Genomic DNA, 17,530 nt, shown 5'->3' on the forward strand with positions numbered 1-17,530 from the left:
ACTTGCATCTCTGATTTAAAAAAGATGTAGTAAAAAAAAAAACACGGACCAATTTTATTCCTGTTTTGTAAATTCTGAGAGTTTTTAGGGAAAATTCTGACTTCGGGGGGGCAAAAAAAAAGTCCTTTTTGAATGGAAAAATAGCATTAGCATCCACATTATTAATCGTAAGCCTCAAGCCCACTTCCACAAGCATCTTTATTGGCAGCACAACACAGCTCCACTTTCCAACAACGGCGGCATCTTAAATAGGACTTGCAACTAAACAACACCCACTTATCCGTGAGGGCTAGTAATCAATATAAAAATACAATCTTATATATTTTTTTAAAACAAGTCACGGACAATAAAACAGTCTTGCACCAATACGCGCACATAGTTTCACACTTACACAATAGATAAGACGGTGTTTATCGGCAGCGACACAGCATCTTCGTCCTCCTCCTCCGCTGGCGCCGTCGCATCTCCCGCTCCATCTGACAGCCATTCACATTCCGTGCTTCCATTATAAATAAGGACAGAACAGCAGTTGAATAATAGCCTCTTTTTTTCGGTCTAGGGAAGAAAAAAAAAAGTTGCCACCCAAAGCACACACACGAACATATGACATGAAACGAGAGTTTTTCGAAATGCATGACTGCTTCAATTTACATCGTCCTCATTGGGATCTCGTCAATCAAGGGAGGCGGTTGCCGGGAGACCGCAGGCAGTCTTCTTAATTCGGCCTCGCGTCCGTGATGGTGGAGAAAGCAAATGTGCGCTGAAAGAGTTTTTTCCCAAAACAACAGGTAAGTTGGGCAAGTGTATGGTCCTCTCAGCCAATCAGACGCCAGAAGAAAGTCACAATAACAATTGCACATTGAACAAAAGTCCTTCCTGTACAATGGAAATCATGATGACCCTTTTCTTGGTAGTTTATAATTATAAAATGACTAGTTTTAGCTGCAAACCATTTTTTTTACATGATTTCCTTTGGGCCATCATCATGTTTGTCATCTTGCTATGTACAATGTGAAGTCATGATGTAAATTGAAGGATTCTTCCTTTAGATTTTGTCTGAAGAATTTTCCAGCCAAGCCAAACCTTAACCCTTGCTTGAAAACGCATTTAAAAATCTTAAGCCCTGGCTGGGAACCCAACTTTGAAACCCAAAACCAAGTTTGAAATCCAAATTCAGACACCTGACCTCTGTTGTAAATTTCAAATTCCTAAACCAGGCTGAAAGACCTCATTTGAAACCCTAACTTGAACCCCCAACACAGGCTTGAAACCGTAATTCAAAACACCAGCCCTTGCTGTAAAACACTTTGGAATCCCTAACCCCGGGCTTGAACCCTAATTTGAAACCCTAACTTAGCATTTTCAAATGATCCCCCTTGTTTGACACCCTAACCCTGCCCCAAAACCGTCATGGCTGGATTTATTTACTCTGACCTGGGACACAGACCAATAATCGGCAAAGTATCCACACCATGCATCTAGCATGACCATAATCATAGGACCATGTTACATATATGACTGTTTGGTAGGTAAATTGATCAACACAAACACACCCGAGTCCTCAAAAGTACTATCTTGCGTTATTTACCGTGGTCTGCCACAACACAGAATAATCAGCAAAGCATCATCAAGCCATACAAGTAGCATGACCACAATGATGAACCCATGTTACATAGACGACTCTGTAGCAACACGCTCGACATTAACCGACATTTTTGGAATATATGTGCCGCGGCTCAAGAAAGGTTGGGTTCTGTGAAGACGCTCAAGCCGCCATCTTGAAGTCCGCTTTCTCATAGGAAGGAGACGAGGAGGATCCGCCGAAGATGCCCTTGTGCTCTACCAGTAGCCCGTCGGTGATGGTGACCTCCTCCACGTCGGTGGGAAAGCGGTCTGTGCACTCTGCTACTGACGAGTCCTTGACGGCGCTGTAGCTCAGTGCCGCGCCGTAAGAGCCCACCGGCTTGTCGGAAGCCTTGCGGCCGCATCGGCAGATCTTGAGGAAGGCTGCGCGGAACTTTTGCGACATGGCGTTGTAGATGAGCGGGTTGATGGCGCTGTTCAGATAGACGCACACTCGGCAGAAGAGCAGGAACCAGCTGTTCAGGTATGGACGGTCCAGGAAGGAGTTGACCACCACCAGGGTGCGGTACGGCATCCACAGCACGGCGAACAGGATCACCACCACTGCTAGCATCTTGGTCACCTGGCGCGGGGATTGCACGTCACAAACGGGTTCATTTCAGCAGTGATTCTATAAAACTGTACTACACGGCTCCCTCTAGTGGTAAACCAAAGAATGACAACTAAAATTTTGTAAACATTTTTGAATTTCCAGGATTTAAGTACCGTATCTTCCGCACTAAAAGCCGCACCTAAAAGCCTTCCATTTTCTTCAAAGCTCGCAGCGCGCCTTAAAATCCGATGCACCTTGTGTATGGTCATTACGGTAATATGTCAACCCCAAAATGGTTCCTTGCTAGAGACATGCTAACAATTTAGAGTTCAAAATTAAGGCGATCGGTTACGCAGTTGAAATGGAGCAGCGGCAATAGAGTTCAACGTTAACGAGTCAATGTTATAACTTCCTGTTGGTTAAGTGAACTGTGCCGCTGCTTTATTAAATAAGTTTTACTGACATCTGGTCGTTCTGTTGGTATTTCCTTTAGTGTAGCTCCATCTAGTGGATGCATTGTAGATTGCGTCTTGTAATGCGGTGCGCCCAATGCATGAAAAAAAAAGACAAAATAGGCCATTCATTGAAGGTGCGCCTCATAATCCAGTGCGCCTTTTAGTGTGGAAAATACGGTACAGTTTTTTTTTCATGTATTTATTTTAATCCATAACTGATACAACGTGATCCCAAAATCGATGCCGTTGCCATTTTTCTTTTTCTTTTTCAGATTACGTGAGACAACTATTGTTTTTGCCCTTTGTATCCCAAAACCTTTTGGGGGGGTGGATATTCCCAAAACCTTCAGCAAAGCTCCTGAAGCTCAAGCGAGCATGTCAGCGAGAGGCCGCCTGCTATCTGGTTGTTCTTTTCACTGCCATGTTTGTTTTTTTTTGTTTTGTTTTTTTTAACGCAAATTAATATTAGTTTACTGGCATTTAATCGATAACAACTGTTAGAATTTAAAAATGTTTTGTTAGTTTTTTTTAATTGTGTTTTACACCTGAATTAATTGTGTTCCTTTTGTATCAACATTTAACCTTTAGGATCTATGATTTTAAATCTTTTTTTCTCACCAGCCACCCCAGTTTTTTTTTGTGGGGGGAAGGGGTGGAAAACAAACATTGAATGCTTATCAGTGCCTTTTGACGAGCTCCCAATTGGTTGGCGTCCCGAATGTTTTCTCGGTGTGTGGCTCAGGTTCTCACCTGTCTCCGCGATGCTGCGGTGGAGCTGGAGCTCCTGTAGCTCCTCTTGCCCATGTCGTGGTTGTTGTGTCGCTGCAGCTGCTGCTGCTCCTTGGGGTCAGAGGGAAGCGGATTGAGGAAAAGGATGCGTCCGATCAGCCCATACAGCACCGCGCTCAGCAGCAGTGGCACCACGAAGAACACCCCGAAGTCGAAGAAGTACACGGGCAGGTAAAGCTTCCTGGACACCCGGTAGCCGCACGCAGTCACCTTGGCGTTATCGTAAACCAACACCTGCAGGTTGGCCAGGTAGAACCACATGACGCAGTAGGCGGACGTCAGCGTCCAAACCAGAAGGATGATCTTTTTGGCGCGGGACAGCGTGCACAGGAACTGCGCCCTGATGGGATGGCAGATGGCGATGTACCTCTCGACGGTGAAGGCGGCAATCGAGCACGATGAGGCGTTGATGCCCAGGTACTGCAGGTATGTGATGCACAGACACCCCCAATGACCCAACACCCAAGAACCCAAAGCTCCCTCGGCCGCCGTGGGCAAGCCGGCTGCCGTCAGCACTATCAGGTCGGCGGCGGCCAGGCTCACCAGGTAGCAGTTGGTGGGCGTGCGCATGTGCTTGGTGGTCAGCACCACCAGCACCACCATCACGTTGCCCACCACGCCTGCCAAGCAGATCAGCAGCAGCAACGCCGTGCTGATCACTTTGTACGCCACGCTCGAATCCGTCCACACGCCCAGAGTCTGGTTGGTCGAGTTCTCCATTTTGAATTAGTTTGGGGTTTTCTTGGAAGAGCGAGGTTCATCAATGGGCTCCCCACGCAGCTCGCATCCTGAGCGATCGCCGGGATGGTGTGGTGGCGCGCGAGGAGGAACGAGAGGATGTGTGCGTAAAAGTCCTCCTCGCCACTGAAGCAAAGAGCTGTGCGTGAAAGTCCACCTTCCTCGCCACCAAATCACAGCTGTGCGTAAAAGTCAATGTCCTCGCGTTGTTATTCTCGTGCGTAAAAGTCCATTTCTAGAAGAGCGACCCAATGTTCGTGGCGTGAAACTAAAAATCTACTCGCCACGAAACCAAAGCCCGTTGCGTGATGTTAGTGGCGTGAAATTAAAATCTACTCGCCACGAAACCAAAGCCCGTTGCGTAAAAGTCCACTTCCTCGCCACCAAAGCAGAGCTGTGCGGAAATAAAACTATTATTATTGCGTTTTATTAATTATCTCGTAACCAAAGGAGTGTTCCGTCAGAGAATTGTGCGTGAAAATGCAAACCGGGGAGCCGTGCAAAAAAAAAAAAATCACCCGCCTCACCAAACCATTTTGCCACTGGGGATGTGCGTAAAATTGCACTTCCTTGCCACGCGAACGGTGGAATTCAATCAGAGCTGCTCGTAAAAGTCCACCTCCTTGGTTCTGTTGCTTCGTTTTTGCTCAAACTCTCATTACGCACGCAGCTATGACGTCATGTCGAACGCGTCTTTGCTTTTTCCTGCAGCCCATATTTGGTTGACTGGTTATTTCTGCTCACTGGAAAGTAGCTGGACGTGCACACTCGATGCGATCTTTACACACACACCCCCGCCCCCAAATTCATTTCTATGTGATATTGTTATAAAACCTTGGTTATGTAACCAACAAAGGAGTTTTTGATTGACTGCAGCTTTTTCTTCAACAACTGCGGCATTTAAGTTCATGGCGGTCAGCGAGCAAGGCACAACAGTTGTTATTTTATTTTTATTCTCTTAATAACATTTCTCTCTGTTCCGACGCCAGCGTGTGTGGGGGCGGTCGAAGCTCCCACACACACCAACTGTGCACACACACACGCCAGCAAAGAAATCAAGAAAATAGGAAACACTAGCCTTTAATCGCGATCGGGGTCACTTTTGTGGTTCTTAGGTGGACCCGTACAACAAAAGGCCTCCACCTGACTTCTTCCCTGCAGGACGGTACAAAAGTACAAAATGAGGAATTTTACATCCAAGTTGGGGTCATCTAAAGGAGCCCCGGTTTCCAAAACATGCAGGTATTTGTTTTATTTTTGTACTTTCGTTAGTTCTCCTCAACATGTCTAGAAGGGTTTTACTGCCACCTACAGGACAGAGATGAAAAGCACACTCATCTCTCTCTCTCTCTCTCGCTCTCTCTCTCTCTCTCTCTCTCTCTCTCTCTCTCTCTCTCTCTCTCTCTCTCGAATAATCTGTTGTGCTGTGTGGCAGCACGTTTTTATCGAGTCAGCTGCCATCTACACCGATACTTTAGTTTCCTTGTCAGCGCCTGATTATTTTAAATCAATATCATATTCTTGTGACCACTTTTTGGTTGGCTGCTGTTGAGCCAGGTGGCTATAACAACTGTTAAAAGAAGAAAAAAAAAATCACGACTGTGTTTATTTTTAATAACTGCAAGGGCGGTTTTACTACTTTCCAACTTGGGTTACTGTTTTAAGACAAAAAATATATTTTTTCGACAGTCCATAACCCCTGCATATAAAATCCTGATCCTTATCTAAAAGCGAACCCAAACAGCTCTCCCCGAACCCATCAGCCCTAATCCCAATCGAATTTAAATCCTAAAACTAACTCGAACCCCCACTGCCTTGAGGAAATCATAATCATCTTCGAAGTGGGATCCCCCACTTCCCCTCTCACGTTTTTTTATTTTTTTTAAATCCTGTGTGGGCTCTTGGCACAAATTGTGTGACGTCGCCGTTGAAATGAGTCAAGCATATTTATGATTCATTATTTTATTCATGCTTTTTATTAATCACAAACACTGCACAATGTTTACTTACGAGCCCAAGAATGGCTCAAGCGTCTTCGCAGGCATCTTTCAATATTTTGTGTATGTATGCCATGTTGGACTGATGCCCTCCAGGTGTGTGTGTGTGTGTGTGTGTGTGTGTGTGTGTGTGTGTGTGTGTGTGTGTGTGTGTGTGTGTGTGTGTGAGAGAATGATTCACGAGTGTTTTATTCGTTGACATGGGTGCATTTCAGTTGAACGGAAAAAAAAATAATGCAAAAGCAGAACAACAATTGAATTGGAGCTTAAAAATAGAACTAAAAATAGAACCTTGTACACATTCATTCATTTGTTTCTTTTTTTTTTTTTTGTAGCTGCCAAAAGGAAGAAAGAAAGGAAGGAAGGAAGGAAGCTGTGTGAGTTTGTGGTGTTTTCACACTTGCAGCAAGATGCCAAATGAAGCAGAAAAGCGCAAAAAAAATGTCCTCCGGTCACCTCCGCGCACACTCAAGTAAGCAATGCACATCGTCTCCGGTTGTGGACTAAAGTGAAAGTACAGGGTGTTCTGTCTTTTTGGAGGAAGGCGGCAACAGCGGAACGACAGAACTTAACTCGTTTAGAATTGTGACCTTTGGCAAAGTATAACCTACATTTGCAAAACACACACACACACACACACACACACACACACACACACACACACACACACACACACACACACACATTCAAGAGGCTTTCCGTAACATGCTCAGCAAATGGAAAATCCTCCTTTTTTTCCATCCATTGTAAATCCTCCTTCCCCCCCACACATGATGGCATTTTTATAAACCTTTCGAGCTTATTTTTACTTTCTAACATCGCCAATTGGTGACATCGAATGAGACGCAAATACATATCATCGGGATTTATTTTCTCATTGTTCTTTTAAAAATTCTACGTTGTGAAATTGGTGAGTAATCATGTTTCATAATCAAATAAAAACACCTTAATTAATTCAATAGTGAATTTAGTTCAAACACTACCCCCCCCTCCCCTCCATCCCCTCCTTCATTAATGACGGCTGTACGCCCCTGATCCAACAGTGTTTTTTTTTTTAATAAGGTATCAACTCGGGGGCTGCAATCAAAGCACGCATACATTTGACTGCTGACTGGCGCATCCTGGCGTCCATGAGACGATACGCGCGGATGCCGTGGCGCCCGTGGGAGGGGTCTGCCACCCCGCTCCCCACTAATTGACAAGGCGGCGGAGGCAGAGGAGATTGTGCAAATGACGCGTGACTCCTCTCATTTCCCTCCTCGCTTCCGTGCGCCGCGCTTAAGATGAGCGCCACTTTGCAAACTTTGGATCCACGCCTCCTCCTTCTTTTTCTTCTCCTTCCTCCATGGGAGTGACCGCGAGCCCGGGGACGCAGTCGCGCGCCGGAGCACCGGGTCCCTCCGCAGGAGAGAACCCGCGCCCAGCCGAGGATGAGTCTCCTTTGACGGGCGAAGACCCAGCGGAGGACTGCTTGAGTGGATTCAGTGCGGAAGAAGCGGAAGATGCGGAGGAGGAACTTTACTCGGAGCTGTCCTCAGAGGGCTCCGTGGACTACGGCTTCATCGCAGCTGTCTGCTGCCTGGTGACGGGCATCTCCCTGGTAGCCATCTCGTTCGCGGTGCCTCGGGACGCGCGGGTCCCCATGGAGGCGGACGGCGTGGCGGCGCGCGAGATGGAGCGGCTGCAGCAGCAGCGAGCGCGCTTGGGCGCGCACCTGGACCGCTGCGTCATCGCCGGCCTGTGCCTGCTCACGCTGGGCGGCGTGCTGCTCTCCAGCCTGCTCATGGCGTCCATGTGGAAGGGGGAGATGATGCGCAGGAGGGCGCTGGCGCACGCAGCCAAGCACAATCTGTATGGGGCCGTTGGGCGCGGGCACTCGGACCCCGGCACGAATTTGCCCGCCACTGCTGATGACTCGTTTGAATTTTGAATCGGGAAAACCTTTTTTTTTTTTTTTTTTTTTTTTTAAAGTGAAAATTTTGTCATAATTGGCTTGTACTGTAGTTAGACTGCACCGTCCTAAGCATTCTTTCTAATATGTTGACACTTTGGAGCCTCTGTGCTTACATCATTCTAAAACTCCGATTGCACACCCACCCAAAAAAAAAAAAATTAAAGCCTCTAACCGCAAAAATAAACGTATTGTTAAACGAATAATATTTGAAACGTGTACTGTGCCTAATGATTTGACCGAAGAGCAGACCAATTTCAAGTGGAGACAATCCCCTTTCCCAAAGTGTCTGAACGTTGCCCTTTCCATCATTGAAGTCCCCGTGGAGACTTTAATGACTCACAAATCGACAAAAGAACGAGCAAACGAATGAATGCGAGATTGTGACTCACAGTTGGAATTCATTAACCTCGGAAATGTACGATATTAATGTTTTTTTTTTGTGTGTGTGTGTGTTTATGACTGCTTTCAATGTTGCAGTCTCTCATGGACATTTGAGTCTGCCTCAATAAAAACGTTGAAACGTTTGCATTTATGATCAGTACGTGTCTGTTACCTCAGGGCGCCCTTCTTGGTCCACTTCTGTTGTTGGTTTACGGTTCAACTCTGCAATCTCATCTTCACAAACAGAAATAATGTTTGTTATTGGTCGGCATCGACTCATGGAAGATAACTGATTAATTCTTGCATCCTATTTAATGATATCATTAAATCGCTGTATGTTTTCATAAAGTACAATATTGTGTACATTTTAGTTTTTAATGAGATGCTAGGACGCATTACTAGCATTTGCATTCATTTCAAAGGGGAAAGATGATTTGAGATCAGTATCATCATTTATCATCGTGCTGATAAAGGACAAGAATCATTTCGCATAACTTGAAAATGTATTTCTTTGACGCGAGAAGCTCTTCGAAACAAACTACCGGTAGTGTAAACGTTAAAAGCACTTTGGGATGGAGAAACATATTTTCATTCCATTGACAGAGCCGCACAGCACAATAAATGCACTCAGAGCTCCTGAAGCGCCATCCAGTTTCGACATTTAATCATCTTAAAAGGCTCTTTGGATCCCAAACGTACGGCGGCGGAGACAACCTGAGGATAACTTAAAACACACACACTGATGATGACAAGTGAAGGGGGGGCAACCTTAAGTGTTTGCGTTTGCATTGAAAAGCTGATCGAGGAAGACCTGACTGAGCGAAAACAAACGATCGCGCACTTCATTCCACTATACTTGAACAATCAAACTCAATACTAACCAGTCAAGGAAAAAGCAAGTGTAAAATAAAGGTGTCATCCTCTGCCGTGAGCTCCCGCACCGCCTCTTCCTACCCTCCTTCGCCTTGGTTTCCCCGTAGCAACAGGCCGACCTCGTTGCTATGGTAATGTCCCGTCTGCTTTGCTTCCACCGCGACAATGGCAAGCAAGATTGAGAAAGAACATGTACAGTATGTGGGCAGTGCCTCAGCCGGTGGTCGACCACGAGGCAAACGTTGTGGGTGTTCTAATACTTACGTACTGCTCATTTTCCATCAGCGCACAAAATATTCTGGGTCAATTTGAACCTCGTTGTCTCTATGAAACTACGATATGCTCATTTAAAATGTAAAAATTGCCTCCTAGCATTTTAGTGAGTGATCCTAAGTCAACGTTTTAGAGAAAAGGAGAAAGTGCATCGTTCTGCGGGAAGCTGTGAAAATGTGGTGGTGACACAGACAGTTCTCGAGGCTGTTTCAAAGAAAGAAATCTAGGAACTTTTTTTTTGTGTGTGTGTCTTCTTTAACAGAGAGAATAAATACCTGCTAGAATTTGTCAGCGTTTTCGTGAAGCCGACGGATATCGCCTCTTAAAAGTCGAGGGCTTCTCATGTGCAGGATTTGCACTTTAAATCCTTCCCCCGAGCGCAAGGAATGTAGCTGATAAACGATGAGGTGCGTGATTTTATTCCCTACTCGCTTTTTGCTCTATTATCTGTCTTATTTAAAAACACCCCCCCGCCCCCCGATTAGCTGGGTGGCTTTCCCTTTTGATGGGAGCCTTCGGTTGCTACGCGACCACGTCTTAAGCGTTATTGACTAAGTCATTAACGCACGTTCAAGAGGCCTCTAGGCCAGGTGTGGGACAGGATGTTTTGTTTTTTTTTTCCTCACAGGTTTGAGTTCATGTCAGCGACACTCCCCTGACAAAGCAAACCCAGACACCAATTAAAGCCTCCGCGAGCGCCTCTCCTTCCTCTTCCATCATTAAACGACAAAAAGCTGCACTGGTGAGGCACACACGTGCTCCATTTTTATTTTTCCCCTTATTGCGACATATGTGCATGATACAATAAGGATGAGAGAGACCTACACGAATGTACTTCATCTTCCACCAATACTTTTTTTTATTGACCGAAGAGCCATATCTCATATTAAAGTCATAGATAGGAGCTTCTGGGAGATGTGAGTGTTTTTCTTTTAAAAGTCAACACAATAAAGTATAAACAACTTGAATGTCACCCTAAATTCACCTCATGAGTCATATGACTTGCACAAAGAACTTTTTCACTCCTCCCTGTAGCACCGCTTGAAGTGACTGGCCCCCTTGGCATTAAATAACACCGCCACCACTTTATTCTTAGTGTCACTTAAACCTGGGGAAAGAGTCTTATCAGTGTCGCCCGCCAGCGCACCTAAGACGCTGCAGCATGTTTTCAGCTCGAGTCATAATCATCCGGCGAGCACTGAGTGGGAAGTTGCAGGAGCGTCCTCGGGGCACGCCGTCTTCCCTCCCATTCAGTTTTCACTCTAAAACAGCTGTCACAACATGGAATTTAACCAGCTTTGACACAGCCCCGCCACCTGCAAGCTTGCACGATGCGAGAGGAGTACATTATGCAACAGATGGAATAGTGGGTAGCATTTTTACCCTCGCTGGTGTTTTGTGTGTTTCATTCAAGTGCTTTGTTTTTGCAACTTTAAATATTGTTTGTAGACAGGATTGTTTAGAAGTGAGAAAGTGATGAGACAGCAGTTTATGATCTTGACTTCGGGCAGTCTTTTCATGGTTTCTGACGTTCCTTGTCGCCGCTCTTGCTCTTGTTGCCAACCACAATTCGGGTAACTCTTCGTAATTTCCCCACTGAACTTTTATTTACATATTGGTAAGGGAAGTCAGTTGAAGTTGACCACCACCAAGAAGTTTTAGGGTAAGCTCAAGGAAAAATCCACCATGTATATGTGGACCCAATATGTTTTCGATTAAACTCAATGGAAGTTTGGAAAAAGAAAGTCAAAGTTTACGTTTGTTGGGTGTCTGCATTTGTCAGTCGTCAGGCAGTGGGGGTGCCCGTGGTTTCAAAAATAAAATCAGAATATGAGAACTACCTTCAATATTTCCCACATCGATATCGTTTTGTACTAAATGTGTTGCTTTGAAATGATTATGAACTGTGTTGTTGCTGAAGCCCAAAAAAGATTCGTAATTTGAAAACAAACAAAAATGAAAGAAAGAAAAACGATTTCCGATTAAAACATGTTAAAAGTAAAGTGTCGCTATTTTATTTACATTTTTTTACGATTTGGGGGGGGGGGACGCTATGTGACGTCATCATTTACTTCTGTCTTCCACTCTCATTGTCAATAAAGTTCCTCTTTTCAAAGCAGCCAAGATGGCGGATTACGATCTCACCACCAAGATAGCACATTTTCTCGACCGGCATTTGGTTTTTCCCCTTCTGGAATTCCTTTCCGTGAAAGAGGTACGTCGATTTCCCTGTCAGATGGCATTTCGATTCATTGTAGCTATTTTTATTTGGCGTTTTGGTCCTGGAAATGCGAATAAAGCCACCCACCGTGGCTGGGCTCGAGCTAGCTAACAGTCACGTTGGTAAAGCAGCTGATGCTAAGAAGTCGATGTATTCATTTTAGTACTTAATCAATTAGATTGACGTTTTAGAATGTTTCCATGTTAGCGCCATGACTGTAATATACCGCAATTTGACGCCAAGGTATGCACTGTCGTCCTGTTAGCCTAGCCTAATTTGTGTGTATGGGAGCAGCTGGCATTTTTTAGGAGTTAATCCCTATAAAGACAATCTGTTGTTCAAATATAACCGTACGCAACCTACTTGTAAGAAAGTGAATAAGAACACGACTCCATGTGCTGAAAGGGCTTGTAGAATTATGACAAAACTTGCACAAAATAGGACCACAAAGTTCCACTCATCTTGGTACTAATTGATTTTTCCGTGGAAACAAGTGCATGAAAACACTTCTTGACCAATTTATGACAAAATCTGAAAAAACAACTATGATGGTAACTGAGCATACTATATGCCACCTATGACAGTCTGAAAAAATAACTATGATGGTAACTGAGCATACTATATGCCACCTTTAGCTTTCTTGAACCGCCTATCAAACTTCAATTAGCCGGCATTCGTGAAATCGAATCATCGTGTGTGGATGCAGTTGTAAATATTGTCTTTAACCGACAACACTTTGGTTTGGCTCACAACAGATCTACAATGAAAAGGAGCTTCTCCAAGGCAAGCTGGACCTTCTCAGCGACACCAACATGGTGGATTTTGCCATGGACGTGTACAAGAACCTTTATCCCGACAAGGAGATCCCGCATTGTAAGTTCTCAGTGTGTCCCATCATGCACTACTTGCACTAACATGGCTATGCAAATAGCGCCACTAGATTTCTCGATGTACTTTTTCTGTGTGCTACCGATGAAAACTGTCCTCGTTGTAGCCTTGAGGGAGAAGAGAGGCACTGTGGTGGCTCAGCTCAAGCAGCTCCAGTCAGAGACGGAGCCCATTGTCAAGATGTTTGAGGACCCCGAGACAACGAGGCAGATGCAGTCCACCAGGTCCTTCTGAAATATTGTTTGTAGACAGGATTGTTTAGTGAACAAGCGGTGGGATTTTAACTTGATATTTGTTGGACAGAGACGGGAGGATGCTCTTCGACTATCTTTCAGAGAAACACAATGTAAGTTTTTCAATTGATTCACAACATTCACACATTTTCTGAAAGTGATGCGAATTATGCCTGTTCATTTTTAACAATTTTGCAATTATTTTAGTTCCGCCAAGAGTACCTGGACACTCTGTACAGATACGCCAAGTTCCAGTATGAGTGTGGAAACTACTCTGGTGCAGCCGAGTACCTCTACTTTTTCCGTGTGCTGGTAAGAACAGAAAATCAAATATTTATTTCAAAGTAAAACAGTCAAACATTGTTCCTCTGTGATTTGCTCACACTTGAAAGCTGTGTTCCCGTAGGAAATGATGGATAACTGGCCCAATCCAAACTTTAACATTCTTAGGCATATAATGGTAACGAGTTCACACCCACAGGATGAAGAAATTAAAACTCATTCACTCCCAAAGACATATTTGTCTTTATTTGCTCACACTTGAAAACTGTGTTCCCATAGGAAATAATGTATAACTGGCCCAATCCAAACTTTATTAACATTCTTAGGCATATAATGGTAAAGAGTTGACACCCACAGGATGAAGAAATTAACTCATTCACTCCAAAAGACATATTTGTCTTTTCACACTCCACATGTTCAACCCCAGAGCCACACGTTCAACCACAGATACTTATTTTTTTCAATTTTTCCAAATACTTAGAGTTAAAAAAAAAAAATGGGGTCTAGAATTGACCGGTACTGAATGAGTTAACTGTTTGTTAGCAGTCACTATTAGCACAAAGCCCTAAAGTCAAAAAGAGCCTCCTAGAACAGCTCAGGTTTGTTCGGGGTGAATCAGGCTCACCTGTAATGGGGACTAGTTTGTGCTGACTCCCATTAACTGGTTAATTCCTAACCACGTTATTTATTTTACTCATTTATTTTTATTTTCCCTCCTGAAGCAAATGCTCTTGGTTATGTCACGTTATTGGATGTAAAGGTTTTTTAAAAATGATTTTTCTTATTATTGTTTGATATCACCAAAACCTCAAGTGGGATGTGTAGACTTAAGTCATCTATTCATTGAGTTTTGGGCTCTTCTTTCAGGTTCCGTCAACCGACAGGAACGCTCTGAGTTCTCTTTGGGGTAAGCTGGCATCTGAGATCTTGATGCAGAACTGGGAGGCCGCCATGGAGGACCTGACACGACTCAGGGAGACCATTGACAACAATGTGAGTGAGAGAAACTATTTTTGGTGTGTTTCTTACCGCAACGTCTCCTCAATTTTGTGGTGCATTTTGTCATCCCCCCCTCCACAGTCGGTGAGCTCTCCTCTCCAGTCGCTCCAGCAGAGGACCTGGCTCATCCACTGGTCCCTCTTTGTGTTTTTCAACCACCCCAAAGGCCGGGACAACATTATCGAGCTCTTCCTCTACCAGCCTCAGTGAGTCCTTGCTGTGTATGCAGTGGCTATAGGAAGTCGACACACCAGTGTTCAAATCAGCAGGTCATGTTCTCAAAATGAGGCCAAAATGAATAATTTGACCACTTTTTTTTTTCCCATTAATGTGAAGCTGGGCGGGCATTGTTAATAGTTCCAAATAGCTGTCAGTGTTACCACAAAACCTTTCACTTTCTGCTCCAGCGCTAAAGGAAAATGTCAGGAAAGGCCCAGTGGAACAGCTGAACTTTATTTGGGGTTAATCAGAGGCACTAACAGGAGCTGGGTAACTGGAGCTACATAAATGTAACCGATTAACTAACTGCAATTAATTCAAGTGAATGTAAGCAAATAAATGTCGGGAAAAGCCTACTTGAACTTGACTTGGTGCATATCCATCACTTGAAATATTGACCTCGCACTTCGCTAAATTTGAATGGGATTGGTTTATTCAGAACACAATCACATGGCCACTTTTAAGAGGGTGTTTACACATGTGCAACCATATTACCTGTTTTTAGTTACACTCTCAGAAAGGTATATATTTTTCAAACTATTTCTGCAGGTTATCGGTCATGTTAATGGTAGAAAAAGGTTCTATCTTGGTCCAATTTTTTGGAAATCGCCAAAAGCAATGACATTTCAGCTGAGGTGTGGAGACTTTTCCTATCCATTTGTAAATCAGCAAATACTTCCTCAATCCCCCTCCAGGTACTTAAACGCCATCCAGACCATGTGCCCGCATATCCTGCGCTACCTGACCACCGCCGTCATCACCAACAAGGACGTGCGCAAGCGCAGACAAGTTCTCAAGGACTTGGTGAAGGTTATCCAGCAGGTAAAACCTCATTATTTGACCAAACGCGTCCGGAAAGGTGATTCATTACGGTTGTGTTTGCGCAGGAGTCGTACACGTACAAAGACCCCATCACGGAGTTTGTGGAGTGCCTTTACGTCAACTTTGACTTTGACAGCGCCCAGAAGAAGCTGAGGGAGTGCGAGTCGGTGAGAGAGCATTTCTTGCGTCTTCCCCGCCACGAATGCACGTTCGCTCTTTAACTTTGACTGAGGCTGCTGCACCAAATCCAGTCAATAAATCCTTCTCGAATTCAGTTTTTTTTTTTTTTTTTTTTTTTGAAGCGGAACAGCTGTCAGCTTTGGGGCCAGCCTGCAGTTTTGATGCGCCGCTTTGGGACCACTTTGTACTTGGCTGGGATTTGCTTTTTTAGAATTTTTGTGGCAGCGAAGTGCTTCATTTGTCCTGTCACACACGACTTGTGCGAGTCCCTTGGGCTGTCGTTTGTCTTTTTGCCTACAGGATTCTTGTTTCTAAGGTCTTTGTGGAAGCTTGGTTGTTTTGTTTCTGAAGATTTTTTTTTCTGAATGCAGAATTGATTTTAGGACAAAAAAAAAGACTTTTTGCAAAAATTGAGAAACAGTAAAGGTTTTGCAAGATTGAATTGTGTTTTGGGGGGGAAAAAAGCCATATTTGGTCTTTGTCCAAATTAAAGCATTTTTCTGTAAGTTTTGAAGGTTTTGTGCAACCAAAAAAAATTCCCTTTATTATAAATGAAAAGAGAATTCACAAAATGTGAATATGAGTCAGATATCATTGGATAGCAATTTTGTAGTTAACATCAATGCCACTCAATTGTATATAATTTTTAAAAAATGGTTTCCTTTGTATTCCTTTGTATCCCCACCCTTTTTTTTTTGTCAAACAAGAAGGAAAAAAATGACAAGCCCCATTGCCTCGGATCAATTTTTGCAAATGACATTTTCTTGACAGGCTAAGAAAATATATATATTTTTAGGAAGCACGTTAGGGATTTTTGATGAGGTACAGTTAGTTAAAAATGACTAGGGTAAGTATGCTATTAGACTAACGAAATATAAACATTAAATGCGTACCCATACTCCCTAGAAAAAGGTGGAATTTGTTCAAATGTTGATGAGGCATTCTGGTTGACTTCTGAGCTCCCGATGTCCTTCTCCTGCAGGTTCTCGTCAATGACTTCTTCCTGGTGGCGTGTCTGGAGGACTTCATTGAGAATGCTCGCCTCTTCATCTTCGAGACCTTCTGCCGCATCCATCAGTGCATCAGCATCAAGTGCGGATAGTGACAATCTGTGAATAGTTCACCCCCACCCCTCACAGGGATTTGTAATGACATACAGTTGGCCACAGGATGGCGACAAAGCGCTTAAAATGGAGATGATCAAAAAGCATCAACACCAATGCTCTTCCCATTTACCCAGTCATGAGTCCGTTTTACATTAACGACAGACTTCAGTAGTTAAACTATTCAACACAAACTTCACATGTGGAGCATTATTTTACTGACTCATCTGTGTTGTTGTTTTTTTTTTCCTCACAAACAGCATGCTGGCCGACAAGCTGAACATGACGCCCGAGGAGGCGGAGAGGTGGATCGTCAATCTGATCCGCAATGCCCGGTTGGATGCCAAGATCGACTCCAAGCTGGTGAGCAACGAAACCCCACTCTGCAGTAAAAGTCCGCAACCTCGCTATTCACCTGCCGTGTCTTGTGTCTGTGTCTCGCAGGGTCACGTGGTGATGGGCAACAATGCCGTGTCGCCCTACCAGCAGGTCATCGAGAAGACCAAGAGCTTGTCCTTCCGCAGCCAAATGCTGGCCATGAACATCGAGAAGAAGGTGGCTCACAGCAACAGGAATGAGGTACGCCAGAGCACAACAATGTGCTCATGACTAGCAGGGCCACCCAAAAAAATAATTCAACGCCTTTATTAGTCGTCTAAATAATAAATAGACTGCAAACTGACATTAGAATTGTGTACAAGAGTTCAATTTGTGCCTTTCTACTTGTATCCATTTTGTCTCATCTGGTTTCCACAGACGCCAAACTGGGCCGCTCAAGACTCTGGATTCTACTAAAAAAGGAAAAACAAAAAAATCAAAAAAAGAGGAGGCCAATGGCTCTTGGAAAATAATCCCACAACTTTTAACCGGATTCCCACACTTGGTTTATCTGCCTGCATCATTCCAACTGGCTGCTTGAAGCAGGCGTCACACAATTGGGTTGTTGG

General features: G+C 44.2%; 3 protein-coding genes and 1 long non-coding RNA gene across 5 annotated transcripts; 2 read left to right on the forward strand and 2 right to left on the reverse strand.

The window, feature by feature from the left end:
- Positions 1-544: 544 nt before the first annotated feature.
- Positions 545-4,459, reverse strand: trhrb (thyrotropin-releasing hormone receptor b). The gene is made up of 2 exons (XM_019874153.1): positions 3,382-4,459; positions 545-2,206 (listed from the first exon to the last, which is right to left on the reverse strand). Exons 1-2 carry the CDS (start codon positions 4,138-4,140, stop codon positions 1,766-1,768), a joined length of 1,200 nt encoding a protein of 399 aa, XP_019729712.1. The 5' UTR covers positions 4,141-4,459; the 3' UTR covers positions 545-1,765.
- Positions 3,766-8,634, forward strand: LOC109518356 (transmembrane protein 74-like). Of its 2 annotated transcripts, XM_019874158.1 has the most exons (3): positions 3,766-3,846; positions 5,274-5,400; positions 6,491-8,634. In XM_019874158.1, exon 3 carries the CDS (start codon positions 7,501-7,503, stop codon positions 8,083-8,085), a length of 585 nt encoding a protein of 194 aa, XP_019729717.1. In that variant the 5' UTR covers positions 3,766-3,846; positions 5,274-5,400; positions 6,491-7,500; the 3' UTR covers positions 8,086-8,634. The 2 variants fall into 2 exon arrangements, with proteins under 2 accessions (XP_019729717.1, XP_019729716.1); XM_019874157.1 differs by lacking the exon at positions 3,766-3,846 and having other exon boundaries at positions 4,501-5,400.
- LOC109518361 (uncharacterized) lies at positions 8,127-10,452 on the reverse strand. Its single transcript, XR_002168747.1, has 2 exons — positions 9,912-10,452; positions 8,127-8,724 (listed from the first exon to the last, which is right to left on the reverse strand). It is a non-coding gene; the product is annotated as an uncharacterized LOC109518361 (long non-coding RNA).
- Positions 10,453-11,730: 1,278 nt separating this feature from the next.
- On the forward strand, positions 11,731-17,399 carry eif3eb (eukaryotic translation initiation factor 3, subunit E, b). Its single transcript, XM_019874114.1, has 13 exons — positions 11,731-11,851; positions 12,613-12,730; positions 12,852-12,969; positions 13,049-13,091; positions 13,186-13,290; positions 14,128-14,253; positions 14,341-14,465; positions 15,174-15,300; positions 15,366-15,467; positions 16,463-16,572; positions 16,844-16,946; positions 17,028-17,162; positions 17,340-17,399. The coding sequence occupies exons 1-13, from the start codon at positions 11,762-11,764 to the stop codon at positions 17,376-17,378; spliced, it is 1,341 nt and encodes a 446-aa protein (XP_019729673.1). The 5' UTR covers positions 11,731-11,761; the 3' UTR covers positions 17,379-17,399.
- Positions 17,400-17,530: the final 131 nt, after the last annotated feature.

This window comes from Hippocampus comes, unplaced genomic scaffold (genome assembly GCF_001891065.2).
Source record: "Hippocampus comes isolate QL1 unplaced genomic scaffold, H_comes_QL1_v1.1 scaffold166, whole genome shotgun sequence".
Classification (NCBI taxonomy): Eukaryota; Metazoa; Chordata; class Actinopteri; order Syngnathiformes; family Syngnathidae; genus Hippocampus; species Hippocampus comes.

Bases quoted from the DNA above. Each gene is read 5' to 3' on its own strand.
- trhrb (XM_019874153.1), bottom strand. From the start codon at position 4,140: ATGGAGAACTCGACCAACCAGACTCTGGGCGTGTGGACGGATTCGAGC. The intron at 2,207-3,381 runs GTGAGAACCTGA...TCCCCGCGCCAG, and splicing joins CCGCAGCATCGCGGAGACAG to GTGACCAAGATGCTAGCAGT.
- LOC109518356 (XM_019874158.1), top strand. From the start codon at position 7,501: ATGGGAGTGACCGCGAGCCCGGGGACGCAGTCGCGCGCCGGAGCACCG.
- eif3eb (XM_019874114.1), top strand. From the start codon at position 11,762: ATGGCGGATTACGATCTCACCACCAAGATAGCACATTTTCTCGACCGG. The intron at 11,852-12,612 runs GTACGTCGATTT...GGCTCACAACAG, and splicing joins AATTCCTTTCCGTGAAAGAG to ATCTACAATGAAAAGGAGCT. The intron at 17,163-17,339 runs GTACGCCAGAGC...TGGTTTCCACAG, and splicing joins CTCACAGCAACAGGAATGAG to ACGCCAAACTGGGCCGCTCA.